The sequence below is a fragment of the Somniosus microcephalus genome, chromosome 5, assembly GCF_052327205.1.
Source record: "Somniosus microcephalus isolate GS21.2 chromosome 5, FLI_Smic_1.0, whole genome shotgun sequence".
In the NCBI taxonomy this organism is placed as follows: domain Eukaryota; kingdom Metazoa; phylum Chordata; class Chondrichthyes; order Squaliformes; family Somniosidae; genus Somniosus; species Somniosus microcephalus.
Genome location: NC_140991.1, coordinates 69,724,003 through 69,745,509, shown reverse-complemented (window position 1 = coordinate 69,745,509; position 21,507 = coordinate 69,724,003). Strand labels below are relative to the sequence as shown.

General features: G+C 42.5%; 1 protein-coding gene across 4 annotated transcripts in view; it reads right to left on the bottom strand.

Moving 5' to 3' along the window:
- The window catches only part of arhgap21a (Rho GTPase activating protein 21a), a 276,620-nt gene that overhangs the window by 78,944 nt on the left and 176,169 nt on the right, over window positions 1–21,507 (bottom strand). For all 4 annotated transcript variants that reach the window (XM_085987749.1, XM_085987750.1, XM_085987751.1 and 1 more), the window contains 2 exons: window positions 13,867–13,945; window positions 6,794–6,848 (listed from right to left, as the gene is read on the bottom strand). In XM_085987749.1, the coding sequence (XP_085843875.1) occupies window positions 6,794–6,848; window positions 13,867–13,945 (134 nt within the window). The remainder of the gene's footprint in view (window positions 1–6,793; window positions 6,849–13,866; window positions 13,946–21,507) is intronic.

Below are 21,507 nucleotides of genomic sequence, written 5' to 3'. Positions count from 1 at the left end.
CCAGGAGGAAAAAAAAAGGACTGTGACACAAAAGAAGAAACTAAGGGGGAAAAAATTCAGTTGTTTGCGCCTCCTGTTAGCACCTTAAGAGGGCGCTAATGGGGCGCAAAGCAACTAGCGCCCAAGCGCGGCGATATTTGCGCCGCTCACAAAATTAACTAGACATTTTGCGGCGGTGCTAAACACTACCGCCACGATCTCCTGCGCCGGCAGATCGTGACGTCAGTCGAGTGCGCAACGCCCCGGTAGCGCCCGGGACCGGATATTGAGTGGCGCACCCTGCCTTACCGCCTGCCGCTAGCAATGACAGGTTGAGGGGAGCGTTTTGCAGTCAGAAAGGGACTGGGAGAGCGCTATTTAAAGGTGACCGCTTCCTGCCTTTTTTTGTCGGTGACATTTTTGCACCACGCATTCGGAGAGAGAGGGGGACTTCTGGAGAGATTCAACACTGTGTGAAGGGGTTTTGGGTACTTAGCAGCACTTTGCAGGTTCATTTTGATTTGCCCTTCCTTGCTTTGCCAGCGCTCTGAAGTAGCGCCTCGCTGCTCGGCCTTTGCGCTTTAAGACAGGTGAAGCGCCTGATTTAGTGCTCCAATCACCTCCAGGGGCGATAAAAGCCAAGTTTGCCGTCGGAGGTGATAATTAGCGCCAGGCACTAAACTTTGCGCACAGCCGATAATGGCGCCCCAAATGGGGCGATACTGAATTTTCCCCCCTAAGCTTCTTGAAGGCAGCTTTAACAACGGAGACGTGGGAGTTCCAGTTGGAATCAGGAGATGGTGAGAAGATTGGCAATCAGTGAGGCATTAGCTCTCAAATTGAAAGGAGTATGCAATTATGTTTTTGAAGACAAGTTTCATTGCCTATTGAAAGGCATAGAAAAGATCAAGATGCAGTGATTCAGCCATTGCACTGAAAGGGGAAGAGGCTGCAGACATGCAAACTGAAGCAAAATGATGAATGTGAAGCAGAATAATTACCAGAAAAGTGGATAAGATTGGATGATGAGCAGAAAGATGTCAAACATTTAGAGTGGGAGAGAAGTTACAATCTGGAAGTGCAGAGAGACTCGAGTCAAAGAATGAGAAGATCATACAGAGTGATTGGAGAGGAAACTAAGTTATCCAAGAACATATACTTAATGGGAAACAATTATGATGGTTTCTTTAGAAGTGCACAATTTGAGACCCTGTCAAAGTTACTGGAGAGGTATAGCTTTAGTGTCCTTTCTATAATGGGGCACCCAAAACTGCACATGGTACACAAGCCCAAGCCATGCAGTGTACAAATCTATCATTACTTCTTCACTCTTGTACTCGGTTTCCCCCATGTATAAAACCAAAAATGCTACTGGTCTTTATTATGACTTTATCTACCTGTGCTTGCACTTTCATGGAATTTTATGTTTGAAACCCTAGGTGTCTGTTCATTCACACTCTTCAGCATCTTCCCATTAAATTTATACTGCCATTTCTTGTTTTCCTCCCAAAATGTATTACCTCACACTTCCCCACATTAAATTGCATCTGCCAACTGTCTTCCTGTCTATGTTCTCCTGGAATCTTTTACAGTCCTCCTTGTTGTTTGCCAAATCCCCTACTTTTGTGCTGCTACAAATTTCAATATTGTGCTCCCTATGCCAATCATGGATATATTGCAAAATAAAGCAGACCTAGCGCTGATCCCTGGGCTACGTCAATTCCAATCTTTCCCCCACCTGAGCATGGGTCACCAAAGTATTAAAGAGCTAGATATACAGAACAGTCACTAGGAGTACCATACTATGCCAAAAATCATACTGACAATAGTAGATTATGAACAAGTGGATCATTTCTTTTTCTTCATAACTTTAGAACGTGCTGATGCAAGGGCAATAGTTCAATAGTTTGAAGGATAAGCAGAATAATCTCTCTTAGGAATAGGATGAACATAAGCAAATTTCCAAGGAGAAGGAAAGGTATTCTAATAGTGATTGAAGAGATAGCAAAGATCAGAGCCAGATATCTCAAGGATGACAGGTGGGATTACTGGAGGATCCAACAGACCCAGGAGAATAGAATTGAGAAATAGAAAACAGCTCTTTACTAACAGCAATGAGAGTAGAGTTGGAGGAAAAAGAAAGAGTGAGCCAAAAAGTCAGATTTCTCTGTAGAAAAGAATGGCAACTTTACTATCGGGACAGAAGACAGGCAGAAAGGAGGGTTCATAGGAATTGAGAGACACAGCTTTGGCAAAATAACAGAAGTAGCGTCTGCTGGAGAAGGCAAGAAGACAGTAGTTGATGTTTCTTTCAATAAAGTTCCATTAGGCAACTTGAATACTGAGGTTATTGAGATAAAGTGGGCTCAGGATGCTTCAGACTGCTCAAGAAACGACAGGCATCACCGAAGTAAGATGTTAGTGATCGGAACAACACAGCAGTGAGGGAGCCAAAAACCAGTGCAAGAGCTGGAACTGGAAATGAAGAATGAGCTATGAAATCAGCTGAATCATCCATGCCAATCAAGGGTTGGCTGCTTGATGAGTTGTTCATGGTCATCAGGATAGCACTTTGCCTCCAGAAGATAATGGATGCATTGACCTCTGAGGCACTGGCCTATGAGCTGAAGTATGGTAGTATAGGGCACATCAACAACTGGTTGCACAGCATCCCTTTGTTCCAATAACTGACTTTTGGGAGATTTGGGAGGTTCTAAATGCCAGCTTCATATACCACAACAACAACTAATATTTATGTAGCACCTTTAATGTATTAATGCTCGAGATGAACTTCTGAACTTATAGAAAGTTTTGAGTATTTCTCGGTCAGTGTCCCACATCCTATTGGCAGGAATTGCAGTGTTCTTTTCATGCTCATCTGAATTATTTCTGTGAAGCATGACTTAATCGTCCGTGGAAATGCAATAAAAACTGACTGTAGATGTCAATGATGAAGGCGGCACAATTATATAGTTTCTACAAACTTCGAAGACTAGCAAGACAATGCATATTTGGTTGGTGTTGCCCTGATGAACTACTTAAAAGCAAAAAAATCGGTGAAGAAGAAAAAATAGCTTCAGCACTGCTTTGTAAACGGATTAAAAGCCCAGGAAGAAAGATCACATGCAATACATGAAGATGCTACATCATGTCAAAAGGTTTAAAGGAACAACTTTCCTGATATTGTACCCCTCTCTCTTCAAAAGTGTGGCTGAACTTGCTAGCGGTACTTGCAATCATGACAAATAGAAATTGCCAATGTAATAATCTCTATATATTACAAGGGTATTTTTCCAGGTAATTAAATCATCAATAATGTTGCAGTAATTATGGCAAAATTGATAATCCTTTAGAGCAAATGACATCACAAAACAAACATACTGGCCAATAGGATTAATATGACTGCTGTAGCTAGCAAAAAATTCACAAACTTCATATCATATTTTTAAAAAGTTCAAGATATAATTTCATTCAGAAGCTTAAATGGCTGTCCTATAAATTTTATTCTTATGGTTTATTACATTATCTGAATGCCTTAATATTATTGTATTTCTTCCGGGTAGCATTGATGTCCCATGAAAACAGGTGCGCAGGAATGTTACATCATTACAAAAAGCACATTACTTCTCACAAAAAAAAATCAAGAAGTGGTTAATGAATTCAGTCACACCCTCACGAGTATTTTTAGGGATTAATTGGAATCAGAATTAATGCCTGAGGTTTGAAAAAAGGCAAATGCAATGCAAATTTATAAAGAGAAGACATAAACATAACACTGCCAACAGTAATAGGTAGAGCATAGAGGGCATCCAGCAGGGAAAATATTGAAGCACCTAGAGAAATGTGGACTAATAAAGAGATTAACAGGGTTTCATGAGAGGGAGGGTATATCTGAAAATCCATCTGGATAACAGACCCAGTCAATAAGGGGACATCAAACATTTAGATTTTGACACAGTGCCACATAGAAGATCGGTCTACAAGCTGTGAAGGCATGGTAGGGTGGGGGTGGGGTGGAAGTGGAAGAACACTGCTGGTTGGATTAGAAATTAGCTCAGAGAAACCAAGGAATAATTATACTTAGAACTGCATTAGAATGGAAGGCAGGGATTGGTGGGATGTCTCAGGGGTAAGTGCTTACGGCATTATTGTTTATGTTGTGCAGAAAGAATTTGGAACTGGGAACAAAACAACCAAGTTTGCTGATATTAGAAAACTATGTTTGTGGGGGGGGGGTTACTGAAAATAACGGGACAAATGAACTAAATACAGGATGGAACGATAGCAAAATACTGCGGATGTTGGAAATCCGAAATAACAACAGAAAATGCTGGAAAAACTCAGCAGGTCAGGCAACATCCGTGGACAGAAATTTGAGTTGACGTTTCGGGTTGAACCCTTCTTCAAAACTGGAAAGAAAAGATAGATCAGAGGCAGGGCTGCGATCGGACAAAAGAATAAAAGAAACAAAAGAAGTAAAAAAGAGACAATAAAAGGTATTAGAAGCTAGACGAGATGGTAATAGGCTGAGATTGGGTGTAAAGTGTACTGGCAGGGCAAGAGATAGCTGCCAGGTGTGAGAGAGAAACAAAAGGAAAGGGAGGGGGGGGGGGGGGGAAAGGAGTGGAAAAATTACAAGAAAAAATGAAATAGGGGCTGAGGTTATGATCTGAAATTGTTGAGCTCGATATTGAGTCCGGAAGGCTGCAGAGTGCCTAATCGGAAGATGAGGTGCTGTTCCTCGAGTTTACGTTTTGGACAGACTGGGGGATTGGGTGAACAAGAGCAAGAAACTGTTCAATCTGACCAAATGAGAGTGAGGATGGAATATAAGCAGTGAGAATATAAAATAAGTTATAGATCATTGGACACAACACAAGAGGGATCTGGCAACAATGATGAATAATGCACTGAATTCATCAGTGCAATATACGACAGCAGTTTCAGTTTTTGAAAAAGGCAAACAAGATCTTACGAACTACAGGCAAATGAATACATGTCCCAGTAGTGAACTTGTATAGAGCAGGGTGTACCTGAAGTATTCTATACAGTAATGGTCGCTACAGTCTAGACATCCTAGCTTTGGAGAGGGTACAGAGGAGGAGCAGCTAAACTGAAAAGGATACCAGTTAATAGGTCCATGAATTCTAAGGAAGATGGGAATGTTTACACTAAGAAAAAGACTTCACGGAGTCCATTGTTTCCTAGGTTTCAACAGATAAATAAACTGAACCCTAATAAATTAACATAACTACAAACTCAATAGCCTGGGAGGACGGAATCAAGCTCAGATAGGTGAACAGATAGTATACATTTAATTACTTCCTAGAGAGGGCAAATAAAGGATGAGATCAGTGCAGTAGTGAGAAATTATATTGGCTCAGACGATCAAGATGTAGAATCGGTTTGGGTGGAGATAAGAATAATAAGGGAAAGAAGTCACTGGTGGGGAGTAGTCTATAGGCCCCCTAACAGGAGCCACACTGTAGGACAGAGTAGGGAAGTCTTGCTACAACTGTACAGTTTTGGTCGTCTTATTTAAGGAGGGATATACTTGCATTGGAGGCAGTTCAGAGAAGGTTCACGAGGTTGATTCCCGAGATGAAGGGGTTGTCTTATGAAGAAAGGTCGAGCAGGTTGGGCCTATACTCATTGGAGTTTAGAAGAATGAGAGGGGATCTTATTGAAACATACAAGATTCTGAGGGGGCTTGACAGGGTGGATGCAGAGAGGATGTTTCCCCCCGTGGGGGAATCTAGAACTAGGGGGCATAGTTTCAGAATAAGGGGTCGCCCATTTAAAACGGAGATGAGGAGGAATTTCTTCTCTGAGGGTCATGAATCTTTGGAATTCTCTACCCCAGAGAGCTGTGGAGGCTGAGTCATTGAATATATTTAAGGTGGAGATAGACAGATTTTTGAACGATAAGGGAGTTGAGGGTTATGGGGAGTGGGCAGGGAAGTGGAGTTGAGGCCAAGATCAGATCAGCCATGATCTTATTGAATAGCGGAGCAGGCTCGAGGTGCCAAATGGCCTACTCCTTCTCTTATGTTCTTATGTAGAATATGACTGCTCAGGGAAGAAAGTGGGAGGAGGATAATATTGACAAATTCTAGAAGAAACTGGATAGTTTTTTTTTTAAACAAGAGTAGTAATTGAACAGTTTAAGATACAACATGGTATATTTTGAACTTTGGAGTCGATCAGATGAGTCTCAATGGTCTTGGATTCTGTACTGCAAGTTTCTAAATGTTTGTAATAATCTACCAAGTAAAGCATTAGAAGCAAAAACATTAGGGTATTCAAAATAGAATGCACCACAGTTGGCATTTGAGGAACATTTTTTGCTAGTTCTCAGGTTTAAGTCGAGTCCAGCAGCTGGAGTTGAAAACAGGTGCGTCAGGGAGCTGAGCCAGAAAACTAGCTGTTCCAATATAAACTGATCTTGCAAATCAGGGGAGAGTAGAGAAAAATGTACTGGCAGCCCCAATTCCCATTAGTCCCCCATTATTCACAAAACTTTTGCAGTGATTGAGGACACAGATAATGGTAGCACAGAAAATCAGTTTTTGTGTACAACATTTCAGATAAGGTTCACCACAACTGGAATGCAAAGCTGGACTCTGGATATCCAAATAAAGACAATACTAAGATAGCTAAAGATGTCTATTGGATGCTAAACTTGAGCTTCGGAATAGCCCAGCTATGACCAGAAATCTTAATAACCTGCTTATACTGACATCTGTAAAACAGAGTCATCTACTTTCAACAAAATCCACCTTGCAAGCAACAAGCTAAACACTATAAAACTTACCAGCTGCAGGATGTCTTCATCTTTTGGCATAACACAAAGCTCCAGCACAGAGTCACTGTAAAAACAGGATAAACAGATATATTTATTACCTATGTTTTCCATCAACAACTACACGTGTTAGGCAGCCTAACAGCTAACCTTGTGGGTCTAAATCTTACCTTTCAGTTTCAATCCGCTCAACTGGGAGTCACTATCTGGGCTGCTAAATGGAACACCTTTGGGAAGCAAGTGTCCCACCTTGGGGGAAAGAAAGCTAACATAGCTTTCTCTCATCTATGCCCACTCAACTAGTATTTCCCCTCAGAAAGTCATGGAAGCACGAAATAACGACAGCAAAGGCTGTTGATATACTGTCACAAGGCTGTGTTAAACTATAAATTGGGTGGGGGGGGGGGCAAGTCAGCCGTGGCTCAGTAGGTAGCAATCTTGCTTTTGAGTCAGAAGGTTGTGGGTTCAAGTCCCACTCCAGAGACTACAGCGCAGTATCTAGGCTGATGTGCCAGTGCAGTTCTGAGGGAGTGCTGCACTGTCGGATGCGATGTTAAACAGAAGACCTGTCTGTCCTCTCAGGTGGATATAAAACGATCCCACGGCATTACTCGAAGAAAAACTGGGGAGTTCTCCTGATGTCCTGGCCCATATTTATCCCTTAACCAACATCACTAAAACAGATTATCTGGTCATTTATCAGATTGCCATTTGTGGGGCCTTGCTGTGCGTAAACTGGATGCTGCGTTTCCTACCTTAAACAATAACTACACTTCAAAAGTACTTCATTGGCTGTAAAGCAGTTTGGGACATCTTAAGGTTATGAAAGGCACTATATAAATGCAAGTTCTTTCTCTAATTTTTAATTTCTTGCTAGTTTTAAAGTTGAGAATATACAACAAGGTGGTATGCAAGATGTTAACAGTTGGGGTTAAATATTTGGTATTTCGCATTACTGACTAGGGCAGAGTGGTTTACCTACACTTTGGTAACACTGCTGAATACTTCCTTGGTTACTGAATGATGATAGATGTTTAAGTAAATATAGACATGAAGTACATTTACCTGTATTTTAAGTGTATGCAAGGTGTTTTCTAATAAAATTAGTGCACGTGACTAAAATAATATCACTGAAGGCACATCTGTGGCTAGTCAGCAATTTCTATTGGACAACACTGGTCTAGATGATGTGCTCAAGTCCTGGAGTTAGCTGTAAAGCCACAAACTTCTGATTAAAAAGGTGAGAGACCTACCAACTGAGCCGACCTGATTCTATGATGGAATGACTAAACTTATCTGCTAACATTGCTCTAAAAGCACTCACTAGATGTGCAAAAACATGGCCCAAGGATAGCTATTAACATGAATATACATGGCCAGAAAAAACTGTCGAGATCAATCTGGCTGGCTCTCCAATGCAAGAAAGCACATTGATTCTTCACCATGGAGATTCAGCTGAGAGAATGTTGGTGCAAACCTCACATCCCACCCCTTCTGTGTTGCCTCTACTTGTAAAAGAAAGCAAATACGTTGCTGCACAATGATTAAAATGTAACTATTGCATACCAGAGTAGCGTTAATGAAGAACCAGAGCACCATGTCAATGAAAAAATATTGAAATATGTAATTTTTATGCTCATAACATTTTGAGCTATCCTTTGAAATGGGAATCCCACTGTGGAGTATTTTTTGGCAATAAGCTTCTAACATAAGACGTAGGAGCAGGTGTAGGTCATTTGGCCCCTCGAGCCTGCTCCGCCATTCAATAAGATCATGGCTGATCTGATCTTGGCCTTAACTCCACTTCCCTGCCCGCTCCCCATAACCCTCGACTCCCTTATCATTCAAAAATCTGTCCATCTCCTCCTTAAATATATTCAATGACCCAGCTTCCACAGCTCTCTGGGGAAGAGAATTCCAAAGATTCACAACCCTCAGAGAAGAAATTCCTCCTCATTTCCGATTTAAAAGGGTGCCCCCTTATTCTGAAATTATGCCCCCTAGTTCTAGATTCCCCCATGAGGGGAAACATCCTCTCTGCATCTACCCTGTCAAGCCCCTGCAGAATCTTGTATGTTTCAATAAAATCCCCTCATATTCTTCTAAACTCCAAGGAGTATAGGCCCAACCTGCTCAACCTTTCTTCATAAGATAACCCCTTCATCTCTGGAATCAACCTCGTGAACCTTCTCTGAACTGCCTCCAATGCAAGTATATCCTTCCTTAAATAAGGAGACCAAAACTGTACGCAGTACTCCAGGTGTGGTCTCACCAACGCCCTGTACAGTTGTAACAGGACTTCCCTACTTTTATACTCCATTCCCTTTGCAATAAAGGCCAACACTCCATTTGCCTTCCTAATTACTTGCTGTACCTGCATGTTAACTTGTTGTGATTATGTACAAGGGCCCCCAGATCCCTCTGTACCTCATTTTGTAATCTCATTTTTGTAATCTCTCCCCATTTAAATAATAAATTGCTTTTTTATTTTTCCTACCAAAGTGGTTAACCTCGCATTTTCCCACATGAAACTTCATCTGCCAGATTTTTGCCCACTCACATAACCTATCTATATCCCTTTGGAGATATTCTTTGCATCCTCCACACAATTTGCTTTCCCACCGATCTTTGTATCATCAAATTTGGCTACATTACACTCAGTCCCTTCATCCAAGTCATTAATATAGATTGTAAATAGTTGAAGCCCCAGCACTGATCCTTGTGGCACCCCACTAGTTACATTTGTCAACCTGAAAATGACCCATTTATCCCGACTCTCTGTTTTTTGTTAGTTAGCCAATCCTTTATCCATGCTAATCTATTACCCCCAACCCCATGAGCTCTTATCTTGTGTAGTAACCTTTTATGTGGCACCTTATCAAATGCCTTCTGGAAATCCAAATACACGACATCTACTGGTTCCCCTTTATCCACCCTGCTCGTTACATCCTCAAAGAACTCCAGCAAATTTGTCAAACATGATTTCCCTTTCATAAAACCATGCTGACTCTGCTTGACTATATTATGATTTTCTAAATATCCTGCTATCAATTCCTTAATGATGGACTCCAGCATTTTCCCAATGACAGATGTTAGGCTAACTGGTCTCCCTCCTTTCTTAAATAGGGGCATTACATTTGCGGTTTCCCAGTCCGCTGGGACCTCTCCAGGATCCAGGGAATTTTGGTACAGGAAACTTTGTGCTATCCGGAACCGACAGGACCGAGCTGCTGCCGTTCCCTCCAAACTGCCGTACACTCCAGAGCTAATGTTGAAACATACGGAGATTTTCATCTCCATATGAATCAACAAACCCTGTTGCTTAGCAACAGCCTCTAAACAGTCAGCAAGCGTCTCTGTAGCGTCTCTAGCTGAAACTGTTGCTTAGCTACAGACCTTGCACAGCTTGACTGTTCAAAAAAAGCAAAGAAAAGAAACGAAAAGAATAAAAAACGGCTCCTGATTTTTGCCGGTGGCTCCAGCTTGCCGGATGGTTCGCCTCCAGATAACTCAAAGTTTCCTGTAGATTACAACCAATGCATCCACTGTCTTTGCAACCACCTCTTAAGACTCTAGGATGCACACCATTGGGTCCAGGGGACTTGTCCACCTTTAGTCCCGTTAGTTTGCCTAGTACTTTCTCGCTAGTGATAGCTTTAAGTCCCCCCCCCCCACCCGAATAGCCCCTTGATTATCCATTATTGGGATGCTTTTAATGTCTTCTACCGTGAAGACCAATACAAAATATTTGTTCAAGGTTTCCGCCATTTCCCGGTTTCCCGTTATTAATTCCCCAGACTCATCCTCTAGGGGACTAACATTTACTTTAGCTACTCTCTTCCTTTTTATATGCCTGTAGAAGCTCTTACTGTCTGTTTTTATATTTCTTGCTAGCTTACTCTCATAAGCTATCTTCTCTATCATTTTTTTTAGTCGTCCTTTGCTGCTTTTTAAAAATTTCCCAATCCTCTGGCCTTTCACTATTCTTCGCAACATTGTATGCTTTTGTTTTCAATTTGATACCATCCTTTACTTCCTTAGTTAGCCACAGATGGTTTATCTTTCTTTCTCACTGGAATATATCTTTGCTGAGTTATGAAGTATCTCCTTAAATGTTTGCCACTGCTTTTCTACAGTCTTACCCTGTAATATATTTTCCCAGTCCACTTTAACCAAGTCTGCCTTCATACCTTTGTAATTACCTTTGTTTAAGTTCAGGACACTAGTTTGAGACCAAGCTTTCTCATCCTCAAACTGAATATTCAGTTCTGGTCCCATTCATCACACTACAGAGCTGACTGATTCAACCAAATAATACCCTTCTTTAGGTTGTAAGAAGACTACTTCATGGCAGTCAAGCACATGATACAGCAAAATTTTCCTAGGATTATGGTTCTCTCCCTAAACCTCTTTGCTGCTCCACCTCCATCTCCTCCTTAAAACCCATCATTTTGCCCAAGCTTTTAGCCACCCTCCCAATATCTCCTCTCTGACTTGTCGATCATTTTTTGGGTTATGCCTCTGCGAAATGCTTTGGACCGTTTTTCTATATTAAAAGCGCTATTTAAATGCAAGTTCTTGGTTCCAAATTTTCTAAATCCCTCCACAGCTCTAAATAAAGATAAAATCTCCAGACAATGCTTTGGGTGGGGGGGGGGGGGGGGGTGGGGAAGAATAGCCAATGATGAAAACATTGCAGGAATTCACTCCAATCTCACTCTCCTTCCAAGAAAATTGAAACAATTACAAACTGCATCATTTTATACTGAAACCTGGTTTGCCACAAAAATGGTCACATTTTACGTTTCACTGCAGCAGATTTTGGCTACTTTAGGAATGGGAACCATGGTATCATATTTGACACCAAGATGAGCTTCTGACCACATATCCGCGCCATCACCAAGACCAGCATTTTCACCTCCGGAACAGCACCCGACTGCCTCTGCTTGAGCTCATCTGCTGCTGAAAACCTCATCCATGCTTTTGTCACCTCTAGACTCAACTATTCCAACACACTCCTGACCGGCCTCCCATGTTCTACCCTCCGTAAACTTGAGGTAATCTAAAGCTCTGCTGCCCATGTCCTAACTCGCACCAAGTCCCGTTCACCAATCACCCTTGTGCTCACTGACATACTTCAGCTCCCGGTTAAGCGACGCCTCGATTTAAAAATTCTCATCCTTGTTTTCAAATCCTTCCATGGCCTCACCCCTCCCTTTCTCTGTACTCTAATTCTGGTCTCTTGAGCATCCCTAATTTTAATCTCTCCACCATTGGTGGCCATGCCTTCAGCTGCCAAGGCCCCAAGCTCTGGAATCCCCTCCCAAAACCTCGCTTTCCTCCTTTAAAACGCTCCTTAATATCTACTTTCTTCTGCCCCAATATCTCCTATGTGGCTCGGTGTCAAATTTTGTTTTATAATGCTCCTGTGAAGCGCCCTGGGATATTTTACGACGTTAAAAGGTGCTATATAAATATAAGTTGTTGTTAGAAGGGAGATAGGAGTAAAGCCACTGATGTGCTCAAATTTAACTTGGCAATGACTCAAGGAATCGCTTATTGAAAGAACATGCACCTTCTTCAGGTTGCAAAACTGGCTTCAAACTGCCTACATACTTTGTCAAAGACTTCATTCTTGTGGCTAACCATTTCCTTCGGTTATTAACAGCCCACTTGCACTGCCAATTGAAAATCAGAATGCTTCCAGTTTCTGCCATAATCTACTTACTGAGCAACATACATGCCTTAGACTCTTCACAAAGCAGATTCTAGCAGATTTGTATTCAGTGGTGGTATGCAGAATCCACTGGAAGTGGAAGCAGGATAAATAGAATTGTCCATCTGCACTGGGAAGCAGTATAAATCACCACAATAAATTCATGTAGTACAAAGACCCATATTAAATGATGACTAGAGGAATCAGTTTCCACTGATCTGTGGAGCACATTCCATTGTCCCTTATCTAAACAGATTACTAGTAGAAACAAGTAGAAATCTAAACAGTAGTGTTATTTGAACATCTGTGATACTGAAATTTGTCCTGTATAAATGAACCCACTGATTAATTCATTAGTATTCTCAATGCTATCTCTTTAGAATACCAAACTACGTTAATTCTTGCTTGTGCTTCACACTGCTCCTACTTGCAACTAAAAAAACATTCGTTATTTTAAAATTTCACACATTCAAACTTTCTGTTAAGAAATTCTTGATAGGTGTAGATTCAAGGCTGGACTGCACTTCTTCCTCTACATGCTGCATTGATCTCTTATACAGACTTTTGCTCACGTATAAAAAAGAGTGGGACAGTGAACTGAATTATTTTTTAAAATGCAACACTGGCAGGCAGATACTGAATATCAAGATGGCAGATAGCACCAGATTTCTATTGGGAACTGAAAAAGACATTGATTCTACAATTAATTAAACCATTCACCAACTGAGCCAGTCACCGATGTCAGTTGAAATGTTGTCTGAAGAGTTTGACCTAAAGATTTCTAGGAGACAGAGTAGGGAATTAAGAGAAGCTCTCTTACCAGGTAGGGCTTTCAAAAAATACATACTTGCAGGGGAATGATTTCAAAAGACACCCGAGAATGGCCGGGGTGAGGGTGGAGTGGGGAGGGCAGGAATGTTTTGCATTGAAAGTACTTCATCATAACTTTGAAGACAGTCACAAAATTTACATCAGCACATACTAAAGCGTTCTTTGGCGATGATCATATTTCAGGTTGCTATGGAGTGAGAGTAACATGCCAATTTGTGCTCCCCACTTACCAACTATGACAGTAGAAAATACCAGAATGTCAATTATGAGCACAATTAAAGTATTTTGAGGTCTCTCCACATTAGCACAAATAACATTATTTTAAATCAACTCCTACAAAAAAGACTTTATTATTATGATAGACTTTTATACTTATCAAATTGATCACTTGCACCAAGCCCAAAAAGGCTGAGAAACAAGTTGTCTCTACTATTATATGGACAAAATACCAATCTAGTTAAACATCAAGCCAGATGTTGCTAAAATTCAATAGGTGGCTTGTTTCAACATAGTCATTTACAAAAAATAGCATTCATACCTGTCCTGAATCAAGGCTATAACTTGGGAGTATGTTTTTCCAATAATGCTTTCCCCGTTTACTTTGACAATCCGGTCACCTGGGTTACAGAAAGAAAGAATTCCAGTCAAAAATGTAAAGTGATTGTGGAAAACAACAGAAACTATAACAAATCACGACCTTTTGTCAGATTCAACTACCACCTAGAATGAGATAATTAGATCCAATGATCTGAAACAGACTGAATATTGAATAGATTGGCCCAGATATTCCGATCGCAGGCCTCCTGCGGGCGGAGGCCTGCGATCTGGAAAAATCTGCGCCCTTACCTGAGGGCTCCCAGGACGCGCACAATTCCGATGCTGGGCCTCTTCAAACTGCCAGTGCGCAGGGCCCACGTATCCCAGAGGTGCAAGTAGTTTGCAGCGTCCCTGGGATCACGTGGGCCATGGGGAGCCAATCACAGAAGGGAATCTCCCTTCATACACTTGACAGGAAGACCGGTCAAATATATAAAGAGGAGATCACCCCCAAAACATAATAAAATTTTAAATAAATTTTAAAAAACATCACATTTTTAAAATGACTTGAAATTACAATACAGGAAATTTTGTGTTATCCGGAGGCTAAACGTCCGGCAAGCTCGAGCCACCGGCAAAAATCAGGAGCCGTTTTGTTAGTTTTTTTTTCTTCTCGTGTCTTTTTTTTCCCCAACAGTCAGGCTCTGCAAAGTCTCTGTAGCTTAGCAACAGCTTCAGAGACACTTCCAAGGTACGGGCTGACTGTTTAGAAGCTGTTGCTAAGCAACAGTGTTTGTTGTCAGATACGGAGATGAAAAGCTCCGTATGCTTCAACATTAACGCTGGTGTGTCCGGCAGTTTTGAGGGAACGGCAACAGCTCGGTCCAGTCGGTGCCGGATAGCACAGTTTCCTGTAAATTAACTATTTTAAACAAAAATTTTAATTTTTGAAAACAATACTTAAAAGTTTTTTTACGGGGCTAAAAATAAACTTTAAAAGTATTTTTAAATGATAAATCAATGACATTTAAAAAAAAAACTTTTTTCAACTCTTATCCTGGTAAAAGCAGGCCTTATGCCTGCTTTTACCAAGCGTAAGAATTGTAAGGGTTTTCTGCGGGCGGAGGGTCTCCAAAAAGCAGATTATCCGCCCGCAGAGGCCCTTCTCCCGGGCAGCCGGAGGATCTGTCAAGAGCTTTATTGACAGATCGGAAATGCCGGTTTCCAGCACATGCGCAGTGCATGGCTGAAACCGGCATTTCCGATGTCCCTACGGGTGGGTACACAGCGCATACCCACCCGTAGGGATCGGAATATCCGGCCCATTATTTATTTTCAAATGCTAGGGATAGAATTCATTTTGTTACACAAAGTAATTTTTATACAGGAAACTTTGAGTTATCTGGAGGCGAACCGTCCAGCAAGCTGGAGCCACCGGCAAAAATCAGGAGCCGTTTTTTTATTCTTTTCTTTGCTTTTTTTTTGAACAGTCAAGCTGTGCAAGGTCTGTAGCTAAGCAACAGCTTCAGCTAGAGACGCTACAGAGACGCTTGCCGACTGTTTAGAGGCTGTTGGGTTTGTTGATTCATACGGAGAAATCTCCGTATGTTTCAACATTAGCTCTGGAGTGTACGGCAGTTTGGAGGGAACGGCAGCAGCTCGGTCCCGTCGGTGTCGGATAGCACAAAGTTTCTTGTAATATGGTTTCTAATTTTTAAGTTTCTTTGAATTGAACCACAATTTTTAGAGTAGTTATTTCCAGTAGTTAATATCTTTTAAACAAAATTATTAATTCCGATTACCAAATATGTTTTTGTAAAGATCACATATATATCGTGCTGGATTTTGTCAACCCCGAGGAGGCAAGTATGGAGGCGGGACTGCTGGTAAAGTTGCAGAATGTGGGGGCGGCTGGCAAACCCGCCCCCATCCCACCTCCGTGCCCTTTTGCCAGGAGGCGGGAAGCCCTCCTGCCCCGAGTCCCGTCTCCTTGAGGCGGGCAAGGGATTAAATCCTTTTAGCTGCCTGTTAACAGGTAGTTAACAGGCGGAAAAAAGGATTAGCCCCATTTTACCTTTTCAAGTGCAGGCTTCCCAACCTCGGAGAACCGCGCCGGGGTGGAGGAGACGTGAAGGAGGTCTGCGGGGGTCGGAGGGGTCTGAAAGTGCGATGTAGAGGTGAGTGATGGGTGCAAGTGTGGAGTGGTAAGTATGTAAGGTGAGTGCTAAGTGTTATAAAATGTTCACTTCCCTTTGTTTCTGCCTACAGACTTCAGCCACGGTGTTTCTGGCGTCCCGACATCATTGTTATAGATTTCACAGACTGGCTGTTGGATCCTTCGAACCAACAGTCATCTGATTTCTACAAACTAGAAAAGTTTGAGGAGTCCTGAACACAAGTGCTCATCAAACTACACAGAAAGTCAGTGTGTGACAGCTTCACAGTGCTGTCAAATGCTGTCATTTCTTCTTTCAAGAAGTCTTGACAGATGGCACATCAGACGTTGACGTGCTAAGTCAGTGACTTCCCCGTCAGTGACTTCCCCCTAATTGGCCTGCTGTGCCTGCAGGGCGGGCTTAACAATGTCAATCAGGGGAAAATCCCGCTGGTTGGCCAGAGGCTGATGGAGGTGGGACTGAGACCCGACAAGCAGCAGTCCCGCCTCCAATCACAAAATCCAGCCCTAATTAGTCACCACCTCCTTTACAACCAGCTGCAGGACTTCTATAATTTTCCAACATACAGTAAGCACACACATCTGTCATCTGTACAAAAGATCAGACAGGGGAGTAAATTGACAATAACATTTTCAGGTCTAAAATATTTGGGTTACATAGAAATACATAGAAACTACAACATGGAAACAGGCCATTTGACTCAACCAGTCCACATCAGAATACTCAATGGAAGTATGATTGGTGCTGTGGAAGAGCAAAGGGATTTCAGGGCTATAGTTTGACAGGACATTAAAGGTAACACCTCAGGTTGATAAGGCTGTATAAAAGCAAATTGAATACTTGGCTTTATCTGAAGAGGTAATGATGAGCCTATGTAAAACTTTACTAAGACCTCAGTTACAGTACTATGTGCAGTACTGGGCTCTACGCTACAGAAAGGATATTGAGGCTTTAGAGATTCATTAGGTTGCTGCCTAGTATGAGGAAATACAAATATGAAGACAGACTTGGAAAAATTGGGGCTTCTTTCATTATAACGGGGATGATATAAGTGTTTAAAATTATGAAAGGATGGGGCAGCATAGATAGAAACAGACTGTTTTCAGTAATTGAGTGTTCTAGAATGAGTAGTCATAGATACAAGATTATATGCAAGAGATACTTCTTTACATAGAGAGTTGGGAGGATGTGGAATTCATTTCCAGGGTTATTGGATGAGGCAGGAACTTATGTCAATATTCAAGAGTAGGTTGGATTGGTCAATGAAGGAAAAGCAGTTGAAGAGATATGAGAACAGGTTGCGTAAAAGTGATTACAATACAGCTTGCATTTATACAGCACTTTTCGTCCTAAGGCACATCACAGGAGCGTTCGCAAACAAAATTAGAACTATTTGCTCTCGTGGAGGATAAATGCTGGCAGAAACCCACTGATTGGGCCGAATGGCCTGTTTCCACGATGTAATTTCTATGTAAACCTGTTCTTAAATGTTGACATGGTCTCTACTTCAATCACCAACTCTGGTAGTACATTTCACAGCTTACAACCCTCTAAATAAAAACTTTTCTCCTACTCTGTCTTAGATCTTTTGCATTTAATCTTTTATCTATGCCACTTTGTTCTAGGCACCTCAATTACTGTAAAGTCTGTTTCTATCTACTTTGTAATTTTTAAAATTACAATACAGATTTAGCAAACTTCCTGGGCTAGAAATTCAGCGCACTTGCACATCTGGGGGAACTAACTGGGCACAAACGACTTTTCGTCCGGGTACGGTGCCGCTAAATTCAGCGGAAGTTTAGCGGTGGCGGCAACCGCGCGCAACGCCCCGCCTGCAAAATTGGCCCGCGCCCCCATAATCTGCACGGGGCGATGACAGCGATTGGGAACAGAGCAGCAGGAGGCTTGCGGGGTGCTAAGTAAAGGGGAGGTGGCGAGCGGGGGGGGGGGGGGGGGAATCTGCCGACTTACTTGTCGCGGCCTGTTGCGTCTTTCAATGCCGGGTCCGTGCCGCGATCTGGCAGCCCTCCTCGAGTGCTGGGCTGCTGGCATGGCACCCCACTTCCCAGTGGTCCAGGTAGGGCCCCGCAGAGTTGTGGGCTTGGGCCCTCCCCTTTAATGAGGGGGAGGAGCCCTTCCATGCGACAGCGCTACGTGGCCCAATGCGTAGCGCTGCAAAACGCACCACCTCAATATTCGGGATTAGCACTCCTAGAAGGAAGCGGAGTGCGCTAAAATTAGCCCTCCACCTCCCTCTTGGGGTGCTAAAACTGAAGTTTGCAATTGCCGATGCTAGCAACCCAAAATGGTCGCTAATGAATCCCCCCCCGCCTCCGGCTTTGGTACTCTATCCCTCTATTTATAAAGCCCAGGATCCCATATGCTTTATAATTTTAAACACCTCCATCAAATCACTCCATAATCTCTTCTGTTCTAATAAAAACAGCCCCAATTTTATATCCTTTTTTTATATTTGTATTTCCTCATACCGAGCAGCATCCTAGTGACTCTCGATTGCCTCAATGTCCTTCCTATAGTATGAAGCTCAAAACTGCACAGCTGCTTGTTTATGGGACGTGGAGAGACTATTCAGTGTAATTTTTAAGCAAACAGAAAAATAGTTCCATTATAGAATCATAGAACAGTACAGCACAGAACAGGAAGCGGCCATTTGGCCCATCGAGTCTGCACCGGCTCTTTGGAAGAGCAATCCAGTTAGTCTCACTCCCCTGCTCTTTCCCCATATCCCTGCAATTTTTCTCCTTCAAATATTTATCCAATTCCCTTTTGAAGGCTACTATTGAATCTGTATCCACCACCCTATCAGGCAGTTCTGACGAAGGGTCATCGACCTGAAACATTAACTCTGTTTCTCTCTCTACAGATGCTGCCTGACCTGCTGAGTATTTCCAGCATTTTCTGTTTTTATTTCACCACAACTCGGTTTTCTATCCCTTAGCCAATTTTGTCTCCATGCTGCTACTGCACCTTTTATGCCATGGGCTTCAATTTTGCTAACAAGCCTAGTATGTGGTACTATTGTATTCAGAAAGCTCAAAGTAACAGCATAGAATTTTACAGAACAGAAACAGGCCATTCAGCCCAACAGGTCTATGCCAGTGTTCATGCTCCACACGAGCCTCCTCCCACCTTACTTCATCTCAGCGTAGCAGCGAGAGACCTTTGTCTTGTGACCTAGATAGCAGTTTAAGAAAGCAAGCTCTGGGCCTCATTGTTGATGTATGACTGAAACAGTTTCACAGATTATCAGAAACGTAGGTAGAACGCCACTAAATACCAAGCTGTGACCCAGAAAACCATGCTCCTTTGCCTAACTCCTCACCCAAAGCCCAGTGGGACTACAGCCACCTATACAAATGTAATCCAGCTGTTTCCACCAACATCATTCACAAGTAAAAATGAGCCGAGAATAAAATCCTGTTGCCCTCGCCTTCACCTTCCTCATACAAGATTAGTTATAACCACTTACCTGCTGGTTTCTGACTCTTCCTTATGATCTCAACCTGACCCAGGAGCTTTAGAGTCTGATCATGCATCTTCCACCCAGAGGAGACAAACAGAAATGTTACTCCCAGTAACATCTTTCTTCAAGACAGAGTCCCAGTTGGCATCCAGAAGCACAACCACCCCTCCACAGTGAAGCAGTGCTGTACAATGGGATGTTTCAGGAATATAGATGGCACACAAAGTGGTCGAAGAATGCAGCAGTATTCAACTAATAGTTATTTATATGGTTTGGGGGTTGGGGGGGGGGGGGAGGGGGGGGTTGGAGAGTCTCTGAATCACTTAAAGTTGCTTTGAGGTACACACAGATCACCTCTACAATAGAAACAATACCATACCGGAAATGACTAATTTATATTAGTTAAAACTTAAGAAAACAAAATAACCATGTCTTATGGGAAAATAGTGGGGGGGGGGGGGTAAGATGGAGAATACCTTGCATTTTCTTATTTAAATATAATCTCATGCCTGTAATTCTAGATAACAGTCTACACTTCAATAATGAACTGCTGTAAATATTGCTCAAGTACATCTCTCTCCTATATAGAAAACTGTCGGTGGAAAATTTCAGATATTTTATAAAGGAAGGCGAGGTGAGATTTTGACTGCTGATTCCTACTCTACATAAAATGTATTTGATTATATTAATACTGATGCAACTTTGATGGAAAACACTCAATACAAACACCAGTAAAAAGTGAACAGTGAATGTAACCCAAGTAGTGAATAACTAATACGCACAAGAGATTGCGCGTCAAATGTTCTGGTCACCAAAACATCCCCTTCCTATGTATGTTTCTAACTTCCTTTTCTGGCTCCCATGTTAGCTGATATGGTTAACGATTCCCTCTCCACAGGCACTGTCCCCCTCTCCTTCAAATCTGCCATCATCACCCCTCCTCAAAAAACAACCCTTGACCCCTCAGTCCTAGCAAACTGCCACCCCATGTCCAACCTCCCTTTCCTCTCCAAAGTCGTTTAACGTGTTGTTGCCTCCCAAATCCGTGCCCATCTTTCCCAGAACTCCATGTTTGAAACCTACCAATCAGGTTTCCGCCCCGCCACATTACTGAAACGGTTCTCATCAAAGTCACAAATAACTTCATATGCGACTATGATGAAGGTAAACTATCCATCCTCGTCCTGTCTGCAGCCTTTGTCATCCTCCTCCAAAGCCTCTCCATCGTTGTCCAGCTGGGTGGGACTGCACTCGCCTGATTCCATTCTTATCTATTCTAATCCTAGCCAGAGAATCACCTGCAATGGCTTCTCTGCTCACTCCTGCATCGTTACCATTGGTGTTCCCCAACGATCTATCCTTGGCCCCCCCGCCTATTTCTCATCTACATGCTGTCCCTCAGCAACATCAACTGAAAACACAACGTCAGTTTCCACATGTACGCTGATGACACCCAGCTCTACTTCACCACCACTTCTCTCGATCGCTCCACGGTCTCTAAATTATCAGACTGCTTGTCCGACATGCAGTACTGGATGAGCAGAAATTTCCTCCAACTAAATATTGGGAAGACCGAAGGCGTTGTCTTCTCTGTTCCCTAGCCACCGACTCCACCCTCTCCCGAGCATCTGTCTGAGGCTGAACCAAACTGTTTGCAACCTTGGTGTCATATTCGACCCGGAAATGAGATTCTGACCACATATGTGCGACATAACTACGACCACCTATTTCCACCCCCATAACATCGCCAACTCCGCCCTTGCCTCAGCTCATCTGCTGCTGAAACCCTCATCCATGTCTCTGTTACCTCTAAAATGGAGTATTCCAATGCACTCCTGGCTGGCTTCCTACGTTCTACCCTATGTAAACTTGAGGTCATCCAAAACTCAGCTATCCGTGCCCCAACTCGCACCAAGTCCCGTTCACTGAACACCTCTGTGCTCGCTCACCTTCACTGGCTCTCAGTTAAGGAGCACCTCAA